The following is a 21,880-nucleotide window of genomic DNA, read 5'->3' as shown; positions in this document are numbered from 1 at the left end:
TGAAATAGGTTCTAAGGCCGATTTTCTTGAGTTTACAGGACGAAAAACTCGAGCTTCGGGGAGAAAAAATAACCCACTTGCCCGTGTCAGCAATCGACTAACTAGAAAACTGGCTGAAGAAAGGCTTAGAAAAATTTCCTCCAGTCGGAAACTAGACGAGAACGTAAATCTCTCTTTGGATGCCCTACCACAGAGGATGCGAACGTCACTTCCACTGAGCTACATGGCTAAATAAAGCATAAATTAATGTCATCTTTATATGGGAGGGCGCGTCCCTGCTCGTCTAACTTGTCGTTCTCCACTTCAATTCGAAGTTCAGGACGCTGCTACTTGGATTTCGTGTTATTATTTGTGTATCACTCGATAACTCCTCCAATGCATTTTTCTTTTCCGATAGAAAGTATGTGGAGATTTGTTAGCCCTAACAATCTTTCAGAAATTGGTAGGTAGCTGGTTATGCTCTTAGTCAAGATCAAAGACTGAGCTAATAGTTTTTAATGATTTCGAAAGCATCGCGCAGAAAGGCATACCAAGCAACTGTAGCCATCTCTCTCTCTCTCTCTCTCTCTCTCTCTCTCTCTGAAAAGGCCCAGAAAAGTGTTCCTCTACTTGGCAGCTAGAGAAACTATAAACAATAATATTTATTTCTTTACTTATATATATATTTATTTTTATTTATTTATTTATTTTTTTTTTAATGAAAGGAATATGTTTAATCTTTCCATAAATAATATATTAGAATAACATTTTTATTTACATTTACATTTATGTTATGCTATATAGATGGCGTGTTATGAGCTGAACTGATTGGTTAGTTTGTTTCTGATGGTCGTGACATTTATTAAGAAAAAATGTGTCAAGTAAATAACTAAGTAATAATATTTTTTGTTGGCTCCTAAAAATCACACGAAGATCGTAGAATTTGTTGAAAAAATATAACGCTTTTATTGTTAAAAAGAGCCCATTCAAAAAAATGGTGAGTTTTGTCAGCGACGTTGATTCAATGCTGTGAGCTGAAAGCCCAATTCACGTGGGTTTCTGTTATTTTTAATTTTTCTGTTATTTTGTGTAGAATATTTACGTTTTTCGGTGATATAAGGTTATAAAAGAACATTAAGAAAATAGTAGTTATTAAAGGAAACTGTTAAATAAATACATTTATAAAATAATATACAAATTATCACCTATAAATGATTAAAGAAATTACAATAATTTGAATTATGTTTTCTAACAAGAAACAAAACAAGATTTGCATTTAAAAATACTTCATGTTTGAAAACCTAGAGTTAACGAGAATACAACCTTCTGCGAAGAAATCTGCCCAAGAGTTAGTTAGTTAGTGCTGTTTATTCCTCATATAACAGTACTTAATTATGCTTAATAACTTTTTTTCGGGTTGTTAATTTTTTTCGAATTTTCTCTTATGTACACCAGCACCCCGTAGAGGAATTTATAGCAGCAATTAATAAACAAGAATATGACGGAATTACACAGTTCCTTTTAAAGAAAGGAAAAATCCCTGTATTAAATCTGTTTCTAAATTGTTAATGTAAGATTTTTAACTTCCAGAATTCTTATATGCTTAAATATGATGGTCTGATCTGCCAGAGTCAACTTTAACCTCGCTCACTTTCTGCACTGTTCAAGGGAACACTCCAATTTAACCATGCTTGTTGAGCAGTGTAGCCATTGTGTTTAAGATCACAGTAATCCTTAATACTAGGTGTCCAAGCACGGATTGGATTTGAAATGGCTCTTCCTGGCTTATTTTCTCCCTTCCTGAACAGCTCTATCCAAAGATAGTGTCATAGAAACCAACAACCTGTAATGGGCCTATTCTAAAAGTTAATTAAGCTTTCTGCATTATAACAATCTTATATTACTACAGAATTTGCTAATTAATTTATTCATTAATATAAGATTATACTAAGGATTTGCTAATATGTATAATGCATGTTCAAGGAATGTCCAGAAAAATTAAGTGTTATGATTTTTTTCTAAATTCATTTGTGACTTGGATTTAGCAGAGTCATAAGGTTTCTATTGAAATGATTATATCTGAATATTTAACAACATTTGATTTTCTCCAAAAATGATTTTCCCTTCTTCAAGTGAAAATATGACTTGCAGTTTTATATTTTTCAATGGTGTTGGTATTTGTAAATATGTGTTGTGATGTTAAGTGGTGCTCTTATAACTACAGTAAGTCATAACTTTGCTTCCTTTTTTTTTTTTTTTTTTGCTGTTATTATGATCATCATTATATACCTTATCTTGAACTCATTCATAATAGATGCACTCATGATTTCACCATGCAAAATGTTCCATTCATTGGCCACTCTATGAGAGAAAAATTAAGCTCTATTTTCTTAATAGCACACAAATTAAATTTTCTCAGATGTCCACTGGCCTCTCCTTGCTTTTTATATGGAAAAGGGATGTTATAGGATACTGACTGATGGAAAAAGTCCATCAGTCAGTATCCTATAGCATCCTTTCAGATGTTTATCGCATCTATTGTATTGCCCTCCCCTTCTCCTGTTGGTCCTCCCCTTCTCCTGTTGGTCTTCTCCTGACCAGTGTCTATGGTCCATATGCTTCTAGTCTGTTTGTCTCCATAATCTACATTCCATAATCTCGATATCATCTTTGCAACTCCTTGCACTTTCTCAACAGCTTCACCCCCCCCGCCTTTCTCAGACCTCAAATCTGGGCACAGTAGTCCAGGTGCGATTATATCAATCCATTGTAAAGAGGCAAAATTGTTATTATTATTATTCATGGGCATCTCCATGAAGTCTGTAGATCTGTTACAGTAGGTGCACTTAACATTTCACCATCACTTGCACAATACCTGTTACAGTCACTTTGATCTCTCACAACTCATTAGCAACTCATTCATCCATCCCTCTCCAAAGCAGTAAATCTAGTCCTCACACTGCTCTTAACCATACTACTCAGTTTCCAGGGATGGAACTAGTTCTTTCTTTTAAAGTAAATCACTTTACTTCGTTCTATTTAAATTTCTTTTAAGATATTTAAAAATTATCTTAAAACAAAAATCATTCCTGTCATCTGAAAATCACTTGCAAAATAATTAACTGTGAATGACACATCAGTGAAAGGCAAAGCCATGAATTGCCATTCTGCCTGCATAATGCATTCCAAAAACTACATCATATGCACATTTTTCTGTAAATTTAATTTTATATCAGTTAATGTTTGGTGAAAGATATTTAGTCAATTTAATATTTCACCAATGTAGTACACAACCGGTAATTTTTTCATCCCCAGTGTACTAGTAGTACGTATAAATATTTACTTGAAAAAAAAATTTAAGAAGTCATGTTTTATTAATGGAGATAGCTAAATTTCATAGCTACATTAATATAATTCCTTTAATGCATTAATTAATATAGTAACATAAAGAAATTCAAACTTACAGCCTAAAGTCAGGAAAATGAAAGCTGGACAGATGAAACGAATGATCAGTTTACGAGATGCAAGAATGTGAGTATTAGTTTACCTGTTTGAGATAACTGCTATTAAAAAATAAAATTCTTTGGTATCTTATAGCAATTGGACACTAGGCAACAAACTAGTAGTTGCTAACTTCCTCATCTATTATAGATGGATCAATGAGTGGTTTATAAGTTAGAAATGAGAATCTATATATTGTATTAATTTAATATTTTTAATATTATAATAGAATTTTATTTAAATGAATTAAACAGTATAAGTCAAAGATTTAATTTGCAACAATTACTTTTAAGATGAACTAATAGCAATCAAATGATACACACACGTGCACAATTAACAGAAATTTTTTTTTTATTAATGTGTGGTAGGTGGCATTATGAATGATGAGTTATATAGTGTAGACCATAGGTAGCCAACAGCAGGGCCGCATGCGTCCTGTAACGTGATTTTCTGCGGCCCGTGGCAGGATAAAAACTATATTAAATTATATTGATAATATATGTATTATCAATTTAGCTATTAGTTTCGACCAGATTTCTGATTGATATGCTAGTTATATTCATTATTTCTGATGACAGAAACAATTCGTCAACAGTCGTGACAAAGAAGCTGACTGACTGATGACCACCTTCAGGATTTGTTACGAATATCGTCATCGTTGAAAATTGACTTTGATGAACTTGTTGCTGCACATAAACGCCCACGGTGTTCTCATTAAGTTGTATTACATGTATGTAATTAAATTTAATTTAACAACTTATATTTAAACCAGTCAAGTATTTTATATTGTTCTCCCAGTAGTAAAATGATTTAACAAATATAGTAATTCAATATATATATATATATATATATATATATATATATATATATATATATATATATAACTATTGCCTTGAAAAAATGCAGAGTTTATTTTTATTTAAGTTCTGTCTAAAAGTGTGCGGCCCATTACGCTACCACTCATCATATATTCGCCCTCGTATAGAATGAAGTTGGCCATGCTTGGTGTAGACAGTAAGGTATGGTTGTATGGTGTAGAGTTCATTCCTGCAACAACTTCTTCAATTCCATGGAAGTGTGATATAATAACAGTAATACTTTCAAAAATTACAGTATTATATATTTATCCACATTAAGGCATCCATCTATAATTTTTTTTGTAACTATGTCAACTTACCTATTCTTAATCAAGAATCTCAGCTTCACAGAGAGCTTTTATCCAAAAAAAAAAAAAAAAATAGTAGCACATACAGAAGCTTTTGGTCAAAAAATCTAAATGCTTTAACAGAATAATGTTTTTAAAACAAGGTAACTTAGGTTATTTCATCCTTTTGCAGAATTAAAGAAATTTTTCAGTCACGTAGGGGTTCATCGTATTTATATACAGGCCGGCAAATCTCTGTTGATTCTTCAACTCAGTGAATCTGAAAATTCTTCGACCCTTTAAGCTGTTGAAATAATTTTCATTACTCCCCCCCCCCCCTGTCTGTTGGATTCTTAAAAGGAGTTTTTAATTTAACTCTTGATGGTATCATATAGAAGTTTAATTTACTTGTCAACTGTTCTAGGACTTCATTTCTAATGCCACTAATAACATGAATAAATTAATTAATATATCTGGCTGCCCACTCACTTATGATGAAATTTCAGTCTTATCTCAAGGTCATGACTATGCTGTTTCTTGATAAACTTATCAATAATGGACTTTTTTTTTTTTTTTCATCTTATAGATAAAGGTTTACATTCTGTTCCTTCAGAATGAACTACAGGCAAAGCAGTAGTACGTAGAAAAATCACATAACAATAAGGAAATCTTCCATAAGTATTCTTTCCTATCCTATACAAGGATAGGAAAGAATACTTATGGACGATTTCCTTATTGTTATGTGATTTTTGTACTTACTGTCTTACCTCCCTCCCCTTGTTTGATCATATTGTTAGCCAGATTAAGAAACTTAATAAAGTTGATAATGTTCCCAGTTAGGATGAAGATTTAAAGAGGAAACTCAAGGCCTTTTACTCTCATCCTCCTGAATTATATGGTCTTCCAACGATCCACAAACCTGACATTTCTTTAAGGCCTGTCATCAGTCATATTGGTTGTTCCATGTACACCGTTTCTAGGTACACAGGGAAATCTGCCTCATATATTAAGAAAACTCTTTGGACTTAAGAAAAAAAAGAAGCAAAATGTGAACTTCATTTAAGCCTTTCAGATATGATTAGCTTTGCTATATTCTCATTTTTCACCAGTGTTTCTGTAGCAGGTACCATTAATTGCCTCAACAAGATTTTAGTGTTCAAGATAAATTATATCAATAGATTGAAGGTACAGCAATGGAATTTTTTTTTTCTATGCTTTTTAACTACTTTATGAAGTTTTTTGAAGATCATCTCCTTAATGACATTTCTCCTAAACCTATGCAGTGATACTGATATGTGGATAATGTATTTTTTCTGTGTGGAGTGGTTCTCTATTGGATTCAGCACCTTCATCTCAAAGATAAATGCAATTCATCCTAGTATTCAGTTCACCTGTACAGCAGGGAATGATATTCCATTTATTATTATTAGATGCCTCCAGGGAGTCCAAAGACTCATCGAGGGAGAGTATGCCAACAGCATCGAATGATTGGTCCCCTTCCAACTACTAACCGCACTCAAACTTACTTAACTGAGCCATTAGTAGCAGAGGCTCTACCAATTGACCAACTTTTGCCGGCTTTCACCATTATATCCATGCTATATCACATCATCTTACTCAGTGACAATACCCTTTCCAACCAAATTATGGACTGTTGGGACAAATATTTAACCCAAGAGAGTGCTCTCTCTCTCTCTCTCTCTCTCTCTCCTTGCTAGACACAATGTTAGAAATTTAATATTTCTAACACTGTTAGAAATTTAATATTTCAATGTTAAAAACTGTGCAGTCCAAATCTTGCTTGTCAGATATAACTCTCATAGATAGTGACATTACAGTTAGTTTCAGTATAGCTTCCATTTATCACTAGTGTCCCCTATAAAGACTTATAGGGGACACTAGTGATAAATGAACTTATTCAGGCACTCTGGTTATTATACTTAGCATAAAAATCTTAGCCAAGTGGCTATGCGCTTTCCAACCATATGCCTGGGAAAGTGATGTCCTGAGTTCGATTCCCGTCGCTAGCGTGAGGAGCTTAGGATCTTTCTCAGACATAGCCAAGTTAGCCAGTCTTGGGTGGACTGCAGGATTTTTCTCCCCAGTTTATCTGGGATTTTTCATCCTGCAAACACGCAAACCAGCCTTAAAAACTCAAAGAACTCAATGCTTCTACAGACATAGGATACACTAGGAGACATATGGCTATACATAGGGCTATCCTTTTGTGCGGTTGCTGTTAAATGAATAGAAATCCCTCAACACTGCAAGGTATAAGAGAAGAAGATGAAAAAGTTATAGATTGAAGGCAAAAGGAAGAAGAAGATGAAAAAGTTATAGATTGAAGGCATAGCTATGATTTCCCTCTTCTCTTTCTCTCTCACCAATCTTTTCATGAAACTTTGAAAAAGATTGTCCTAAACCAGAAAACAGTTTATGATAGCCTCACATGTTTCTTTAAATTTTCTTTCATACAGTGTTGCATTTTTCTGTTTTACTGGCCAGTAAAACAGAAAAATGTAGTGACTACTGCTTTCTATTCAATACAATGAATGAAAGAATCATTACTTTATTTTTCATATTTGAGTTTGTCTAAGTTATATAAGATGGGCCATCTCTCAAGACCATTCAGAAGTTATTATCATAAGGATGATCTCAAGACATATTGCCCATCCTGTAGTAATCAGTTTGAAATACTTTTTTTTTATGTTATATAGTATTGATTTGATAGTAGCATGTTACTTTAGCTTTGTATAACATTGAAAAGACATAAGGATGATCATGAAATATTGCCTTAGCTTCATTCTGGTAATTTAAGAAGTTTTAAGTAGCAGTTTAGTTGAATCTGTGCAAATTGCTTTGTGTCAGCATTGGTTGATTTTAGACTCTAAAATGTGACAACTATTTTCTGTAATTCTCAAATTTTCTATAAAATTCTCGAATATTACTTGAATATCGCAAAATTTCTCCCCACCCCCTTTTTTTCCCTTTCATATTGGCAAAATGAGAATGTTGCAGGAATACAGAACTTATTTTTGATATCATACATAGCATAAACAAACAATTATTTGACTGTTTATACAAATATTATGAAGATTTTTCCTCCCCTTTCAACCCTTCCCAATAAAAATCTGATTTTACTCATAAAAATTTAAGTAATTTCTAGTTGAATTTTGAAATAAAAATACATTTGTCCTTTACATTTGCAAATGAATTGAATTAGTTAATTCAGTTTTTATATTTAGTACTTGCATATGAAAATGCTTGGAAACTTAATTATTGGAGATAGTTTACTTTATATATATTATAATTTATTTTATTTTATTTCTTTTTAGCAATGAGAAAGACAGAAAACCACCACCCAAAGAATCAAAGAAACCTGATCCTTCTGCAGTTAAAATTCATGAAGCGTAAGTTTATCTTGGAAACAATATATGTACAACCCATACTTCTTTGACTTAATTGGTTCCTGGAAAGCTGTCATAAATCGAACCCTAACTTCCCATAGGCTTAGTGTTATGAATTGCAATTTCATTCATGGAAATATAATTTGAATTAAATAATATCACACAAAAATCAACACCAAATTTAAAATACATCACTTAAATAATGAAATGATAAAGAATATCATATATGTAATTATGCAAAAGTGAACATGTTACAGGGTATACTGTTTAGCATTTTTAAAAATATAAATCTAACAGTAGTTTTTTCTGAACTAAGGTGTCTTTTTCTTTTCTTGATAATTCATGGAAGGAATGGTGAGAATGTATAAGTTCAGCTACAGTATGTAGATGTGACAATTATATGAATATCATTGAGTATGGTTATGAATCAGGTGAAGGAATGGAAATTTACATTCCTTCATCTGATTTTACTTTGAGTTTAGACTTTTTTGAGTGTGTCTGTTGATGGAAAAGAGAAAGTTGTCCAACTGGACCAAGCAGACTATAGATGCAAGTATAGGAAAAAGTGAGGAAGTAACTTATTATGTCTATACACAAATACTAAGAGCTTCAAAAACAAAAGGGTAATTTGTTGCCTTGGTGAATATGTTTTGGCCTATGATTATTGGCATTAGTGAAAAAACCTGGCTATCAGATGCAATAACTGAAATCAAATGTAAAGAGTATAGTGTTTTTTAGATAGAAGAGGAAGGGGGGATTTACTACTAATGCTATCACATGTGTTGTGTCATGAGAGCAAAAAATAAAGTCCCATGTAGCAGCGAGTTTGAGGCTCTCTGGTGTCAAGTAAAGGATAGCAGGATAATATATATATAGTAGACTTGCTACAGACCTGATGGTGGCTGCTGGGAATGATGAAATGCATTACCAATTTACCCTCATAGGTACTAACTAAGCAAGTAATCATTATGGATGACTTAAATTATCCAAACATTGATTGGATAGAAGAGAAATCTGATGATAAGAATGAAGGAAAATATAGTGAGATTTGTAAGACAGCTTTCTCAAGCAGTATGGGAAAGAAGGAACTTGAAATCAAAGAGTGTTAGTAATTACTAAAGAAAGAGCCATACAGCTTCATTTTGGGGATGTAAAATTACATAGGAAAAGTGGATATTAAAGATCCAAAATTATTTTAAGCCAAATGTTTGTAGAAACTATGAAAGTTTCGTACATTTGATCTGAGAGCTTACAATCCTCAGCATTGGAGTTGCCTCAGCTTGCGCTATGGCGGTCGTGTTCTTTTAAGTAGTGCAAGCTAAAGCAACTTAAAAGAACATGACTGCCATAGTGCAAGCTAAGGCAACTCCAATGTCAAGGTTTGTATTCTCATAAGCTTTCAGGTCAAATTTACAAAACTTTCATAGTTTCTACAAACATTTGGCTTTGAAATAATATTGGCTCTTTAATATCCACTTTTTCCTGTGTAATTTTACATTGCTGAAATGAAGCCATATGGCTCTTTCTTTAGTAATTACTTTTGTGGCGGTTGTGTTCTTTTAAGTAGTGCAAGCTAAGGGAACTCCGATGCTGGGGATTATGTTCTCATAAGCTCTCAGGTCAAATTTATGAAACTCATAGTTTATACAAACATTCAGCCTTGAAATAATGTTGGATCTTTAATATTCAATTTTCCTATGTAATTTTATATCACTGAAATGAAGCCATATGGCTCTTTCTTTAGTAATTACTTTTAGGCATGGCCAAGCGTTCACTTATGAAAATACATTTCTCTGACATTTGATTTCTTTAGTGCTAAATGAAAGTTTTTGCTCTCTTAAGGTTTCTGCCCGGTCTCTGAAGAGAATCAACCAGTTTGAAACAGCTGTCAGGCCGGTGAAATCTTTATGTAATGCACTAATAAAAGGCGAACATATGAACGCTTGGGCAGTATTCACATTCTTTTAAGTAGTGCAAGCTAAGGCAACTCCAATGCCGAGGATTGTATTCTCATAAGCTTTCAGGTCAAGTTTACAAAACTTTCATAGTTTCTTTCACTACAAACATTCAGCTTTGTTTTATCCAGTTAGTGACTGAGCATGCTGTACTGTCTTGAGAAGTAGTCAACTGTATGGATGTTCCAATTAGAACTGGTTTCATGCTAAACAAAACAGGTTATATGCTATCAGCAATGCATGGGAAGCATTGAAAAGTCTTTAATGAGGCAGTATCTGAATGTGTCCCTAGAGTTTGAATAACAAATAGGGTGAGAATGAAATAAACGTGCAACCTTATTAAGCAAGAGATCCATAATAAGAAGAAGATGTTGAAAGAATACAATGAGAGTGAGAGAAGTTATGAAATAGATAAAAGCCAGAAAAGTTGAGTATTGTACAGAAAGCTAAATCAGAGTATGAAAAGAAATTGACTGTGCAGGCTAAAGGTAACTCAAAATAATTTTATTGCTGTGCTGCAAATAAAAGAAAATATAAATATAAATGAATATAAAGAATAACTAGTGAAGAATACAGACAGTACTCTTACTTTTGTGTCAGAAGCAGATGAGGTTGTTCAAATAAGTTGTTTATTTTGCTAAGATCTCTCAACCAGGTATATGTAACATGGGGCACAATGCTGCCACTACACTGGATGAAGAGATAGAAATGCAGAATGAGATTCATGAGCTGTTGCATAACTTGGATATCAATTTAGCAATAGGGCCAGATGGAATATCAACATGTGTGCTAAAGAAATGTTCAGCTGAAATGGCTTGGCCTTTGACATGTTTATATAGCTTGAGTCTCAGCTCAGGAAATAGGAAATGATCCCACAGGAATGGAAAGAATTGTATGATAGTGCTCATGAATTGCTCATGGATTTTTTGTACCCCAAAAGATTGTGTTGTGTCAATTCACGTGGCTAATGTGAAAAGTGGCTTCATCACTAAACGCCATCAGATACACAATGTCCGGTTGGATATTTGCAATTTCTGCTAAAATCTGGCAGCATTCCACACGAAAACATTATTGACCTTCTGTCAATGCTTGGACGAGTTGGATATAGTACAGGCACATTCTGAGGTCCTGCTTTAAAATTCTCCACACAGTTTTCTGTGAAATCTCTGTTTCCAAACTGCATCATATGGTAGACTTTCCTGGATCATTCGGAATTGATTGCTAAATAACAGATGTTAATTTCACTTCTATCTGTTCTGAGACATCTGGCATTACCTTTGTACTAGTTCACAACTGAGCCAGTCCAAACAATTTGTATATACAATGAGACCCACCAAGGCAGTTTAATGGCTTGGTGGGTCTCGTTGAAATTGTTCTTCAGACTTCCTGTGGACTATGTCCTGTGGATATGGTTGGAGAACAAAACACTTCCATCAAGCTTTCTTTGTTTTATCTGATTATGGACTTAAAATAAGTGCAGCAAAAACTAAAATAATGGTGGCAAGTTCAAAGGAACAAAATAAGATAGATAAAATAGTGATTAGAAGAAAGAATATTGAACAACTAAAATCATTCATATATCTGGGAGGAAGTATTTAAAACAGAAGATGTAAATTGGAAAAATTGCAAAAGAAGTATTAAAGGAAAAGAGTTCATTTATTACACGTAAAATAGAAAATATCCTGACCAATCTGCATCAAACAAGTAACAAATATGATATGAAAATCAATTTTAGTAAAACAAAACCGATGGTAATAGGAAGAAAAAGGGAAGCAATCCAAATGAAAATGGGGAAACAATAATATAGAACAAGTAAAGCAGTTCAATTACCTAGGTAAAATGATCACTGAAGATCTAGACTATTTCGAAACCATCAAACACAGAATCAATAATGGGTGGATAACAATGGGCAGACTACAAAAAATATGGAACAATAAAAGATTAACCTCTCTACATGTTATTCAGTAGGTGTTACAGATTCGTATCCAGATTTTGCTGGATGTCTATAGACGTCATGGCCGGTTGGGGTGTTAAGCAAAGAACTCAAATTAAAGATATACAAAACAATGATAATTCCCACAGTACTCTATGGCTCAGAATGCTGGATCTTAAGAAAAAAAGAAACTGCTAAACTCAATGCTTTTGAAATGAAATGCCTAAGAAAAATCAATAGAACAAACTGGACAGAAAGAAAAACAAATGAAAAAGTCAGAGAAGAACTTAACTTTATAGAAACAATAATTGCAGCACTAAAAAAAGAACAAACTAAGCTGGTTTGGACATGTTTCAAGAATGAACCCAGAAAGACTACCAAATATGTTATTAAATGGTAGAATTGAAGGACAGCCCTAGCAAAGGAAGACCAAGAAAGAAATGGATTGACAACATTAAAGAAAGCACCCCACTTAAACTCCATAATAGAACTTCATAAAAAGACAGCAGACCGAAAGAAATGGCGAAAATTCATCTTTGAGGAACTCAACCCGCCATGAGCGGAAGAGGAGAAGAAGAAAATAAGCAAATGGAAAAGATTTATAAAAATATTTGAAGTATATTCTTATATGGTCATGAGACTTGGACTATAACAGCAAAAGACTGGAAAAGAATTTTATAATATGTTGTGTTTGAAATGTACTGTTGGAGAGCATTGCTTGGCATAAATTAGAGAGAAAGAAAAACCAATGAAGAAGTCTTGCATGAGCCCAGTATTGGAGAAAACAATCATAGAAAGAAAGATGAAATTCCTGGACACATATAGAGGCATAACGAATGGATTATTAATGTGGAGAGAAAAGGCAGAAATAGGATGACCTTGAAGAAGTAACTTTCCATAGTGACAGGGACTGGTCCTTAAAATGATGATGATATATACTATAATATTTCAAGAGTTTTCACAACCTCTATTAATGCATCCAAAAAAAGACTTTTTCATATACCATGATATTATCCACTTTATTAATCATTTACTAATGATTGTTAGCATTATTATCTGTTTTATGCTTGATCTGTTGCTGAATAGTTAAATATATTGCTTATTTTTCCCATATTATGTTATCAATATCTTACTTTCTTTTCAGTGTCGTGAATATTTTGCTTGGTGACACTTCATATTCCTTGCCAATTTTCTCATTTTGTTATATCACCTTTCATAAGTATTTTTGATTTTAAGATCTATATTCCAATTCTTCCTAGGAAGAACCATTTTTAATTTTTTCACATGCTGTTTATAAGTTGCATTTCTGCAATTTTTATCAGGTCATCCCAAAAGTAATGTTGTTTTTATACTGTTCAAACGTGTCTCAGCTTGTCTAAATATGAATTTTTAAAGCTTTATAAGTACCCTAAGCTGAGATGGCCTCATTCTAAGAAATTACACCTTGCAAAAACATCATACATAAACAACCCTTTATTACTATGGAGGTCATTGAAGAGCACATTAGACACTCATGCTTTATGAGTTCAAAAAAAGGCGACAGTGCTGCTAACACTGTAAAAAATGTGCAAGAAGTGTATGGTGATAATGTTTTAAATATGCAAAAGTGCCTTCAAGCTAAATTTCAACAAGGGGACTTTAGCTTGAAGACTCCCCTCAATAATGATATGCTGGAAGCCACTATTGCAAGAAATGGCAATGCAACTGTTGAAGATTTAGCAAAAGATCTTAATTCATCATCATCAACCATCCATTGCCACTTGCAAGAACTTGGAATAGTGTCAAAGCTTGGCAAGTGGATTCTTCATGAACTGACAAACAACAATCAAAGAGCATGCATCATCATCTGCACTGCTCTTCATTCTCGAGAGGTTCAGTATCCATTTTTGAGTCGTGTATTCGCTGGTGATGAAAAGTGGATACTTTACAAGAATGCTAAGCGTCGAAGGTTTTGTTAAGCATTTGGTGGGATATGGCTGGTATTATACACTTTGAACTTTTGCCACAAAACCAAACAATCACAGCTGAAGTATACTGTGAACAACTTAATCGATTGAATGAAAAACTGAAAGAAAAGAGATGTTCTCTAGTCAATCAAAAGGGAGTTGTTTTTCATCACAATAACGCATGCCCTCATAGTGCAAGAATCACCCCTACCAAGATTGAGGAACACAGCTGGGAAAAGCTCATACATCCTCCATATTCTCCTGATCTTGCACCTATAGATTACCACTTTTCAAAGTTTGCAACATTTCATTAATGAAAAACAATATGATACATTAGAGGCACTGAAATTGAGCCTGTGCAACTTCTTTGCCTCCAAATCTCCTGAATTCTATGGAAATAGCATTATGAAGCTTTCACAATGTTGGAAAACATTGTGAAAGCATTGTTGATTCAAATAGAGAATATATACTTGATTAGATTATCAAATGATTTATCTTTTATATCCTTTCAAAACTTAATGCTAAAAATGATATTACTTTTGGGATGACCTGATATATCTATTCTTTATATCTAGTAGCACCTCTACTGTTATACTATCACTTTCTTGCTATGTTGGTTTGCTTATTGTATTTCACTTTTGCTTATTTCTTCCATATTTATTTTTAGGTTTTCTCTTTCTGTACTTGGTATTTCTGATTCATTAAAGTTTGTGTTAGTATTGCTATTTAATATTTCTTTAAAACCTCCATGTTGCTAATATTTTTTCTCATTTGGTAATATTTGGCCATATTTATCTCCTATTGGTCTTTCTTTTCTTATGGTTTTTCTTTGTTTGTTTTGTTATATCATATAGTTTCTCACCATAGGTTGTTAGTTGCGAGTTTCAGGGTATGAGCTATGAACAGAAACGATCCTGTGAAGCATGTTTTTGTGATATCACATGGTTTCCCACTGTTGGTTGTTAGTGGTATTAGTAACAAGGTTGGAGAAAGGATTTTTTTTTTTTTTTTTTTTTCTTTTTTACATAATCTGGAAATCCTGCTCTAGAGACTAAACATGAAACTCTTCCAAGGCACTTCAGACTTCCAGCAAGTACTGCTGTGGTCTAACACTGGGCAATCAAATAATTCTTCCACCTTTCTCCTCTTTACATTTCTTCAGCTGTTTCTAATCTTGTACATTTTTAAAAATTTCTTTTAAAACTCTATTTGTTAGTAGAAATGTAAATTCTCCTGTTATGTTCTTATCTTTTAGTTTGTTTTTATTTAATTATAGTCTTGCACATTTTCTTTTTGTATTTTGATTTATCTTATTTTATAATACCTATAACCAATAAATGGTTCAGAATTGGCATTGAGTCTTCCATTTCCTGTTTATTGTGATTTAGTCAGTCTGATTCTTCTATCAGCAAAATCCAAATAGGAGCCATTGCTTGTATTATCATATCATTAAAAGTACAAAAACTTTGAATAATTCTGTTTTCCTTTTATTTCTGTTTCCTTCTGTTTTCATTATGATTTTATATCCAGAATTGTCTTTAAGTACTTTAGCATTTAGGTCACCTATGACAAAAATGATGTTTCTGTTATTTATTTCATCCATTTTTCTTTCTAATGTTTTATAAAATATATTTTCATTATTAATATTAATTGTTGCTACACATATACATTTAATATGGTAATATTGTGACCTTTTCTTTGATGATTCTCTTAGGTATTGGTTTTTGCCATTGTAGTGTAGTGCCTTCTATATTTGTCTTATTTGGATTTCCTGAATATATATGCTGCTAGTGCAATTTCTGTTTTTCCACTTCAGTTATATTTGATTTTGCTGAGTTCTGTAATCTATATAAATTCATCTATCAATCAGTGTTGTGTTTCATTTCTCAAGTTCACTTCCATTCTATTTTTATTTTAAAGTTAGGAGAGGAGATTTTTTGACATAATCCGAGTTTTGTCTTTTTCTAAAAGATGTTAATTTATTTTCATGATATTGATGACAACACAGAATGATATGAAAATAATTAATATTTATTAATTTATTTGTTGATATTTCACTGGTATTATATCCGGCATCTTCAGAGCACAAAAACAGTTTGATACAGTAAGTGAAACGACAACAATTTGGTATAACAGTGGGACTAGTTTAAAAAATTGTAAAGGACAACACAAGGAACTAAAGTCCTAATTTGGTGCCATCTATGTTGGGGAAAAAAAAAGAGAGAAAACAAGTATTAATTAGATCTTGAAATGACTGTCTCCCAGATTTTGGTAAATTTATACAGCCATACTTGTTTGGAAGATGTTTTAAAGCTTCTGTTGATTCCAAAAAGAATCTGTCTGACTTATAATGACTTCTGTGTAGCACTTTTGTTTTCTTCCATTTGATTTCTTCCGTGTGAAGGGTATCCAAGGCATGGTCTGCCAGACCCCTGGATCAAATGGAAGAAAACAAAAGTGCTACACAGAAGTCATAAGTCAGAGAGATTGTTTTTGGAATCATCCAAGAGGCTGCAGGTTCAAATCCTGCCTTGTTCATGGATGTTTGTGATTGTCTGTGAAAATATTAGTGGTGGTGGTGGGCAGTAGATGGCATTGGTGTAGGTGGTTTCCTGGAAATTCACATTAAAAAATCATAGCAATAATATTTTTTACTAATAAAGGATTTGCTTCTTCTACCAGTTATGTTGTGATAAGTCATTAAAACTTCAAAGTAATAGTGTTGTGATGTTTTCCTTATATTATTTATATCTCTACTTATCTGTTATAATACGTTTATACTCTAATCGTTTAGATTAACTTCTATTGTTTTATATCTTTCTTTTATCCTACTGGCTGCACCATTTATGTTATGACCTTTCTTATCTTTGTCTTTACTATTCCTTTAATTAATTAGTTATTTACCTTTTATCTACCCTTTCTTAACTATTCCTGTGTTCTATCTTTCTAAAATTCAAAACTCGTCTAACACTATACCTTACATATACATATTTATCCCTTATAATTTTAACTCTACAATCAAATATTCTCTCCTTCAGTGCTTTGCAGTCCTATTGCCTCTCCATGTCCTAAACAAACAATCTGTAAAGGTTCACCCTACAAGTATTAACACATTTATTTTTTATGCTGCGGTAGAAAGGATTCTTGTTCAGGGTGACCCCTTTAGAGAGCTTATGATTATTTGATCAAGCATAAATTTATCCCCCCCCCCGCTTGTCCTTTTCTTTCTTACAGTTGCGGCTTACTTATTGCATTAGTATTTATGGGTTTATCCCGCTTGGTTCGTTGTTAATTTTATGAGCGGTAGCTTTGAATTCATATAATATAGGCAGATCATTCAAGTACATGAATAAAACAATTTAATTAGCTTTATGGTGATACACTATAATACATTTAAAAACAGGATAATATGGTTGCACTCAACTAAGATCAAAAGCTCTAATTAACTTGTACTTATCACACATACTAAATCTTAATAACCTTAAATACAATCATAAATTACAAGTCATAGATTATCATTAAGCCATTCGGATACACGTGGCTATCAGTGAACACATCAGCACAATTACACTTTTAGTTTAACATAATCTTGTATCTATTCGGCCTCTTGGGCAAACAATTCTTAACACTGTCTCGGACACGTATCTAGTTGTAGGCTACTCTTACAGTTCTTTAAGTTCAGTCCAATTTAAACGTTCACACAGGAAATTCACTCTCTTCTTACAACTGGAATTAGTATTTCAAAAGTCTACATTACCATTTCTGCCCTTGAATTCTTAAAACTTTTTCCCGCCTTGTCTAATTATCAAGGCCTTCAAATGTAGTCGCTTTGGAGGATATCTTCCCTAGATCTGTGCGAGTAGAATCTCCGAGGGAAACGTGGGAGGTGGCACGGTAATGTCACCTTGAATGGACGGCTCAATTTAGTCCCTCCGTCGTACGACAACATCACAGCTATCCTAGAACACAGACATAGCTTGGCCCAATACGAACGCTACGACGGATGAACTAAGTGCCTTCCGCGACTGGCCAGGGATTTCCCTCTTACGACGAGCAGGACCACTCCGAGAGATCTGGAATCCAGGAAGAAAAAAGATCTCGAATCTTCATGCAAGGCCTTTTTGTTTAATTTCCCCTCTCGGTAAATCTCGATATTTGCGATACGCGTCAACTCGGTCACGTGTGTCCACGTCGATCTCATTAGCTCCCTCTATTATTTTTTTCACATGTGTGTCTGCCTCCTATTCCTGGAAGACGCTTAGGTTTCCCTTTCCAATACTTTCATAATGCAGAACGGTAAAAGTGACCCTTGAACCCTGACTCACAGACTTTACTATTTCAGTGCAAAAGGCTAGTTTTTTCAAATGGATTTAGCCAGCTTACATGGATTTCTGTTATCAGGCCCACACTTAATACAGATTATATTTAAACACTTTATACAATTTTATACAATTCCTTAAACTTTATCTTGACTCGTATTCACAAACAACTTATTTTTTTTATTGCCAACGTTCCATGTTCTCTGCCTGAGTAGAATTAATGTTGTGACCTGAATATTTTAATATAAATCTTTTTAATGCTTATTCAGGACACAGCAATAGTAACAATAATGAACTTTTCAGTTTTATGAAATGTAAAAAAAATCATTTCTTAGCAACTTCAAATAGTAGTTTCATTCACATTGGCCCATTCAGACTGTTTCTCAGTTAAATTGGATATACTTATTTTATGATCAAATAAAAAAAAGCAAACAGAAATTTTCTGTGTTACTTCTCATTTCTTAGGATTAACTGCAACACATTTTCCCTTGTTCTACATTTGAAATGCATCTCTTCTGTTAGAGAGGAGTTATTATTTCATCAAGCATTTAAAGGTCATTATAAAGCAGTCATGTCAATTTCCCACTTTAACAATAATGCATACAGTTGTAAGAAACCATTATTGTTCTTACTACTCTGTGTACTATAACTACAGTAGTATATCTGTGTAGTTGGATTTTTTTTTTTAATTTGTTATAGCTTGCTATAATAATGAATAACTTTTAAAACAAACATATCAAGTTGGAAATTCTGTATGAAGATTTCAGTACATGATTCAAAAAAGAAAAAAAAAAAACAGCCTTGGCATATAAAACAGTTATGCATTTAAAAGTCCTGTCAAGAACTACTGAGGAGGAATAAGAAAATACATATTAACAGCTCAATCTGAAATTTTATATATAAAATGAGAGGTTGCAAAACCTATAAGCACATCACTGTCATGTATGGGCATTATTCCAGATCCTTGTGAATAAGCAGTATTGAGAGGTGGAGTTTGCTGAAACATTTGACTTCCTTTAATTTTCATGAGGTGGGCAAGTATATATAGCAATGCACAAGAAACTGTATGTTGTAATTCATGACGGTTCTAAGTATTTTGAAGAACCTATAGTTCACTGGTTAACAGTAATACCCTTCAGTTGGAAAGGCCTAGATTTGAATTCACATCTGTGATGTGAAGAATCTTTATGTGGACATTTTAACTGGAAGTGAGTTAACCAGTCTCATATGAGTTTGGTAGGGTGTTATCTCCTGGATGCTTGGGTTTTTCTTCCACAAACAGGAAAAACAGCCAAATGGGTATACATTCATTCAAGAAGCAGAACAGACTACGTAGGTAGGATTAATCATCCTATCATCACACATTAATTAGATTTCCATGATGACAAGTTATTTGACTATGACGGACCATTGAGTGTAACATGCAAGGGTAATAGAATTCTAGATATGTGGATGATAATTTTTTTTTTCAAATCCAAAGTATATTCTGTAGTTCCTAGATCAAGTGTTCACAACATTTGAGTTCATTTCTAATGTCATATAATACCAGAGCTTCATATCAGTTAGAAATCTATTATACTAAAATCATTATAGATTAATTAAAGGTCAAATCTGGACAGTTGTGAGGAGACTTGTAAACAGGCTGCAGGTTCAAATCCTGCTGTAGCATAGATGTTTATGTAAGTTGTTAGGATGAACAATTCTAATTAGGACTTCTGACCTAAATCCTTACTTTCACCTCCATTAGTAAGTATCCAGTGGGTACTGAATGAACAAGAATAGGTTGGCAATTTGAGACTTAGTGACCAAATTGTTCTTTCTTTTTGCTTAAACTAGAAGCAACATGATGGTACAAAATAATGAGATTTTATGCTTGCTGGAGCATTGCTCAGTTAAACAAGGCCCTACTCTTTTCATCAGGAAGTGAATAATGTAAAGTCAGCTATTGACATAATGTCAGAAGAAGTTGTTGGATCCTACTTCTTCTCAATCTATACCTTGGATCTGACATGTTAGTCACTACAATGTTCTTAAACAAAAAAATAGTTGCTAGTCGATTTCTAATACAAATATAGAGAAAATTTATATTTATAGACTGCGCCACTCTATATCTGAATTAGTTCAAGAATTGAAGAAAAATCAACCCTCAACTATTTCTCCTTAATATGTTATTAATATATATACTAGCCAAGTATATTTAACTTACTTAATTTACCCGCTTTGGTTCAAATATTTTATGAATGGTGCAGTAAAAGAGATTCAGGCAAAATACAACTTTTGATTAACAAAAACAAACACTTAATTTTAGAATCACAAATTTTACACTTAAGATCAAATCACTAAATAAGTTATTATAAACACTTCAGTCTTTCTGATAATACATTCATACAAACTCAGACAATGGTAAATCTGTTATCTCTAATACGGTCTTCTCACAGTTCCTTAAGTTCCAAATACAATAAAATCGCAGTAACACCTCTTCACAAGCAAACACTTTTAAATTTACACTTCAACTAACCTCCGCAACAGTTACTGTTAGTATAGGGATATTCTAAGAAGAAACACACTCACATCTCTGCATAGGAATATTAATGGTTGGAATATTCTTACCGATAATCTTCTTTCTTCATCTACTTATACGCAAACACTTTTTATAACTGTAAACACTTTAAACAATAAATGGCACTCATAAAAATAAATCTAAGCAATAACTGAATTAATTATCGGTCACAATACACATAATCAAACGTTCTTGCATGAAGTACTAAAGATCACTGATGAATTAAGGTAACACACAATAATTCCTTAACTTGAAGTTTTATATGCACAGTTGTCCATTCCTCCAGTATTCAATTAATCCTTTAGGCACTATAATTCTAAACACAGCTATCGTTAAGCTTCAACTTTACAGCCTCTACTATTTTCTAGTTACTCCGTGCTAAGCTTCAAGATTCCGTGTGTTCTTGAAAGGTTGGCCCTGAAATTAAATCTCAACTCAAGTATCGCTAGTCTATCAGTAGTCACTTAGCTATCTTCCGTAGCTTTATTTGTTATTCCGAAACTTATAAGCTAACCGCTTCTCGACTAGTAGACTTAAATTAGCTACTTGAGTGACTTGCCGACTCGCTATTATCGCACTCTGATTCCCCAAATGCTGAATGCTCCGATTCCAACCGAATGCCAATCCTCTCTTCTCTATATCTATACTTTCAGTGTTCATCGCTTATATATCCATTCTTCCTGCCTAAATTGTTCTTGTGCTCTCTTTTACTAAAACTCTTTTCAGTAAACTTTCAGCATTCTCCCTCACACACTGTTCCAAACTCGCGCTCACTCTCTTACATACGTCTCCATGACAACAAAACAAAACATAATAAAATTGAGCTATTGCATAACGTTAAACTTCTACAAATAGGAATAAATAAAGAATATTTACATTTCAATTAATGCGCAGTTAAATTATCAAATACAAATTCTTATAATATTAACATAGCAATAAATAAAATAGCTTAATAATATTTTAATACAGAGTTTTATTACTATTAATACATATATCCTTGATCAAATAATTAAATATCAAATAAAGTTTAAGGTAGTTATATGAATATTAAATTTATAAACAAGTGATTTACATAAAATAATATTTACAAGTCTAGCTTATGTGATGGAAGATCATGTTGGATTCTGAAGCAAATA

At 33.0% G+C, this 21,880-nt stretch overlaps 1 protein-coding gene across 3 annotated transcripts in view; it reads left to right on the top strand.

The window, feature by feature from the left end:
- The first annotated feature begins 785 nt into the window (after positions 1–785).
- Positions 786–21,880, top strand: part of Bka (FCF1 rRNA-processing protein Bka) — a 63,407-nt gene continuing 42,312 nt past the window's right edge. The window contains exons 1-4 of one of the 3 annotated variants that reach the window (XM_090407358.1): positions 786–976; positions 3,446–3,510; positions 4,059–4,210; positions 7,960–8,034. In XM_090407358.1, the coding sequence (XP_090263484.1) occupies positions 4,155–4,210; positions 7,960–8,034 (131 nt within the window). In that variant the 5' untranslated portion in view covers positions 786–976; positions 3,446–3,510; positions 4,059–4,154. Of the gene's footprint in view, positions 1,031–3,445; positions 3,511–4,058; positions 4,211–7,959; positions 8,035–21,880 lie in introns of all 3 variants that reach the window. The other 2 variants (XM_090407359.1, XM_090407357.1) reach the window with 2 other exon arrangements.

The sequence above is a fragment of the Typopeltis vanoorti genome, chromosome 17, assembly GCF_054136105.1.
Source record: "Typopeltis vanoorti isolate ZY-2024b chromosome 17, IOZ_Tvanoo_1.0, whole genome shotgun sequence".
NCBI classification, from domain to species: Eukaryota; Metazoa; Arthropoda; class Arachnida; order Uropygi; family Thelyphonidae; genus Typopeltis; species Typopeltis vanoorti.
Note: the sequence above shows the minus strand (reverse complement) of the source record. Positions and strands in the feature narration are given on the sequence as shown.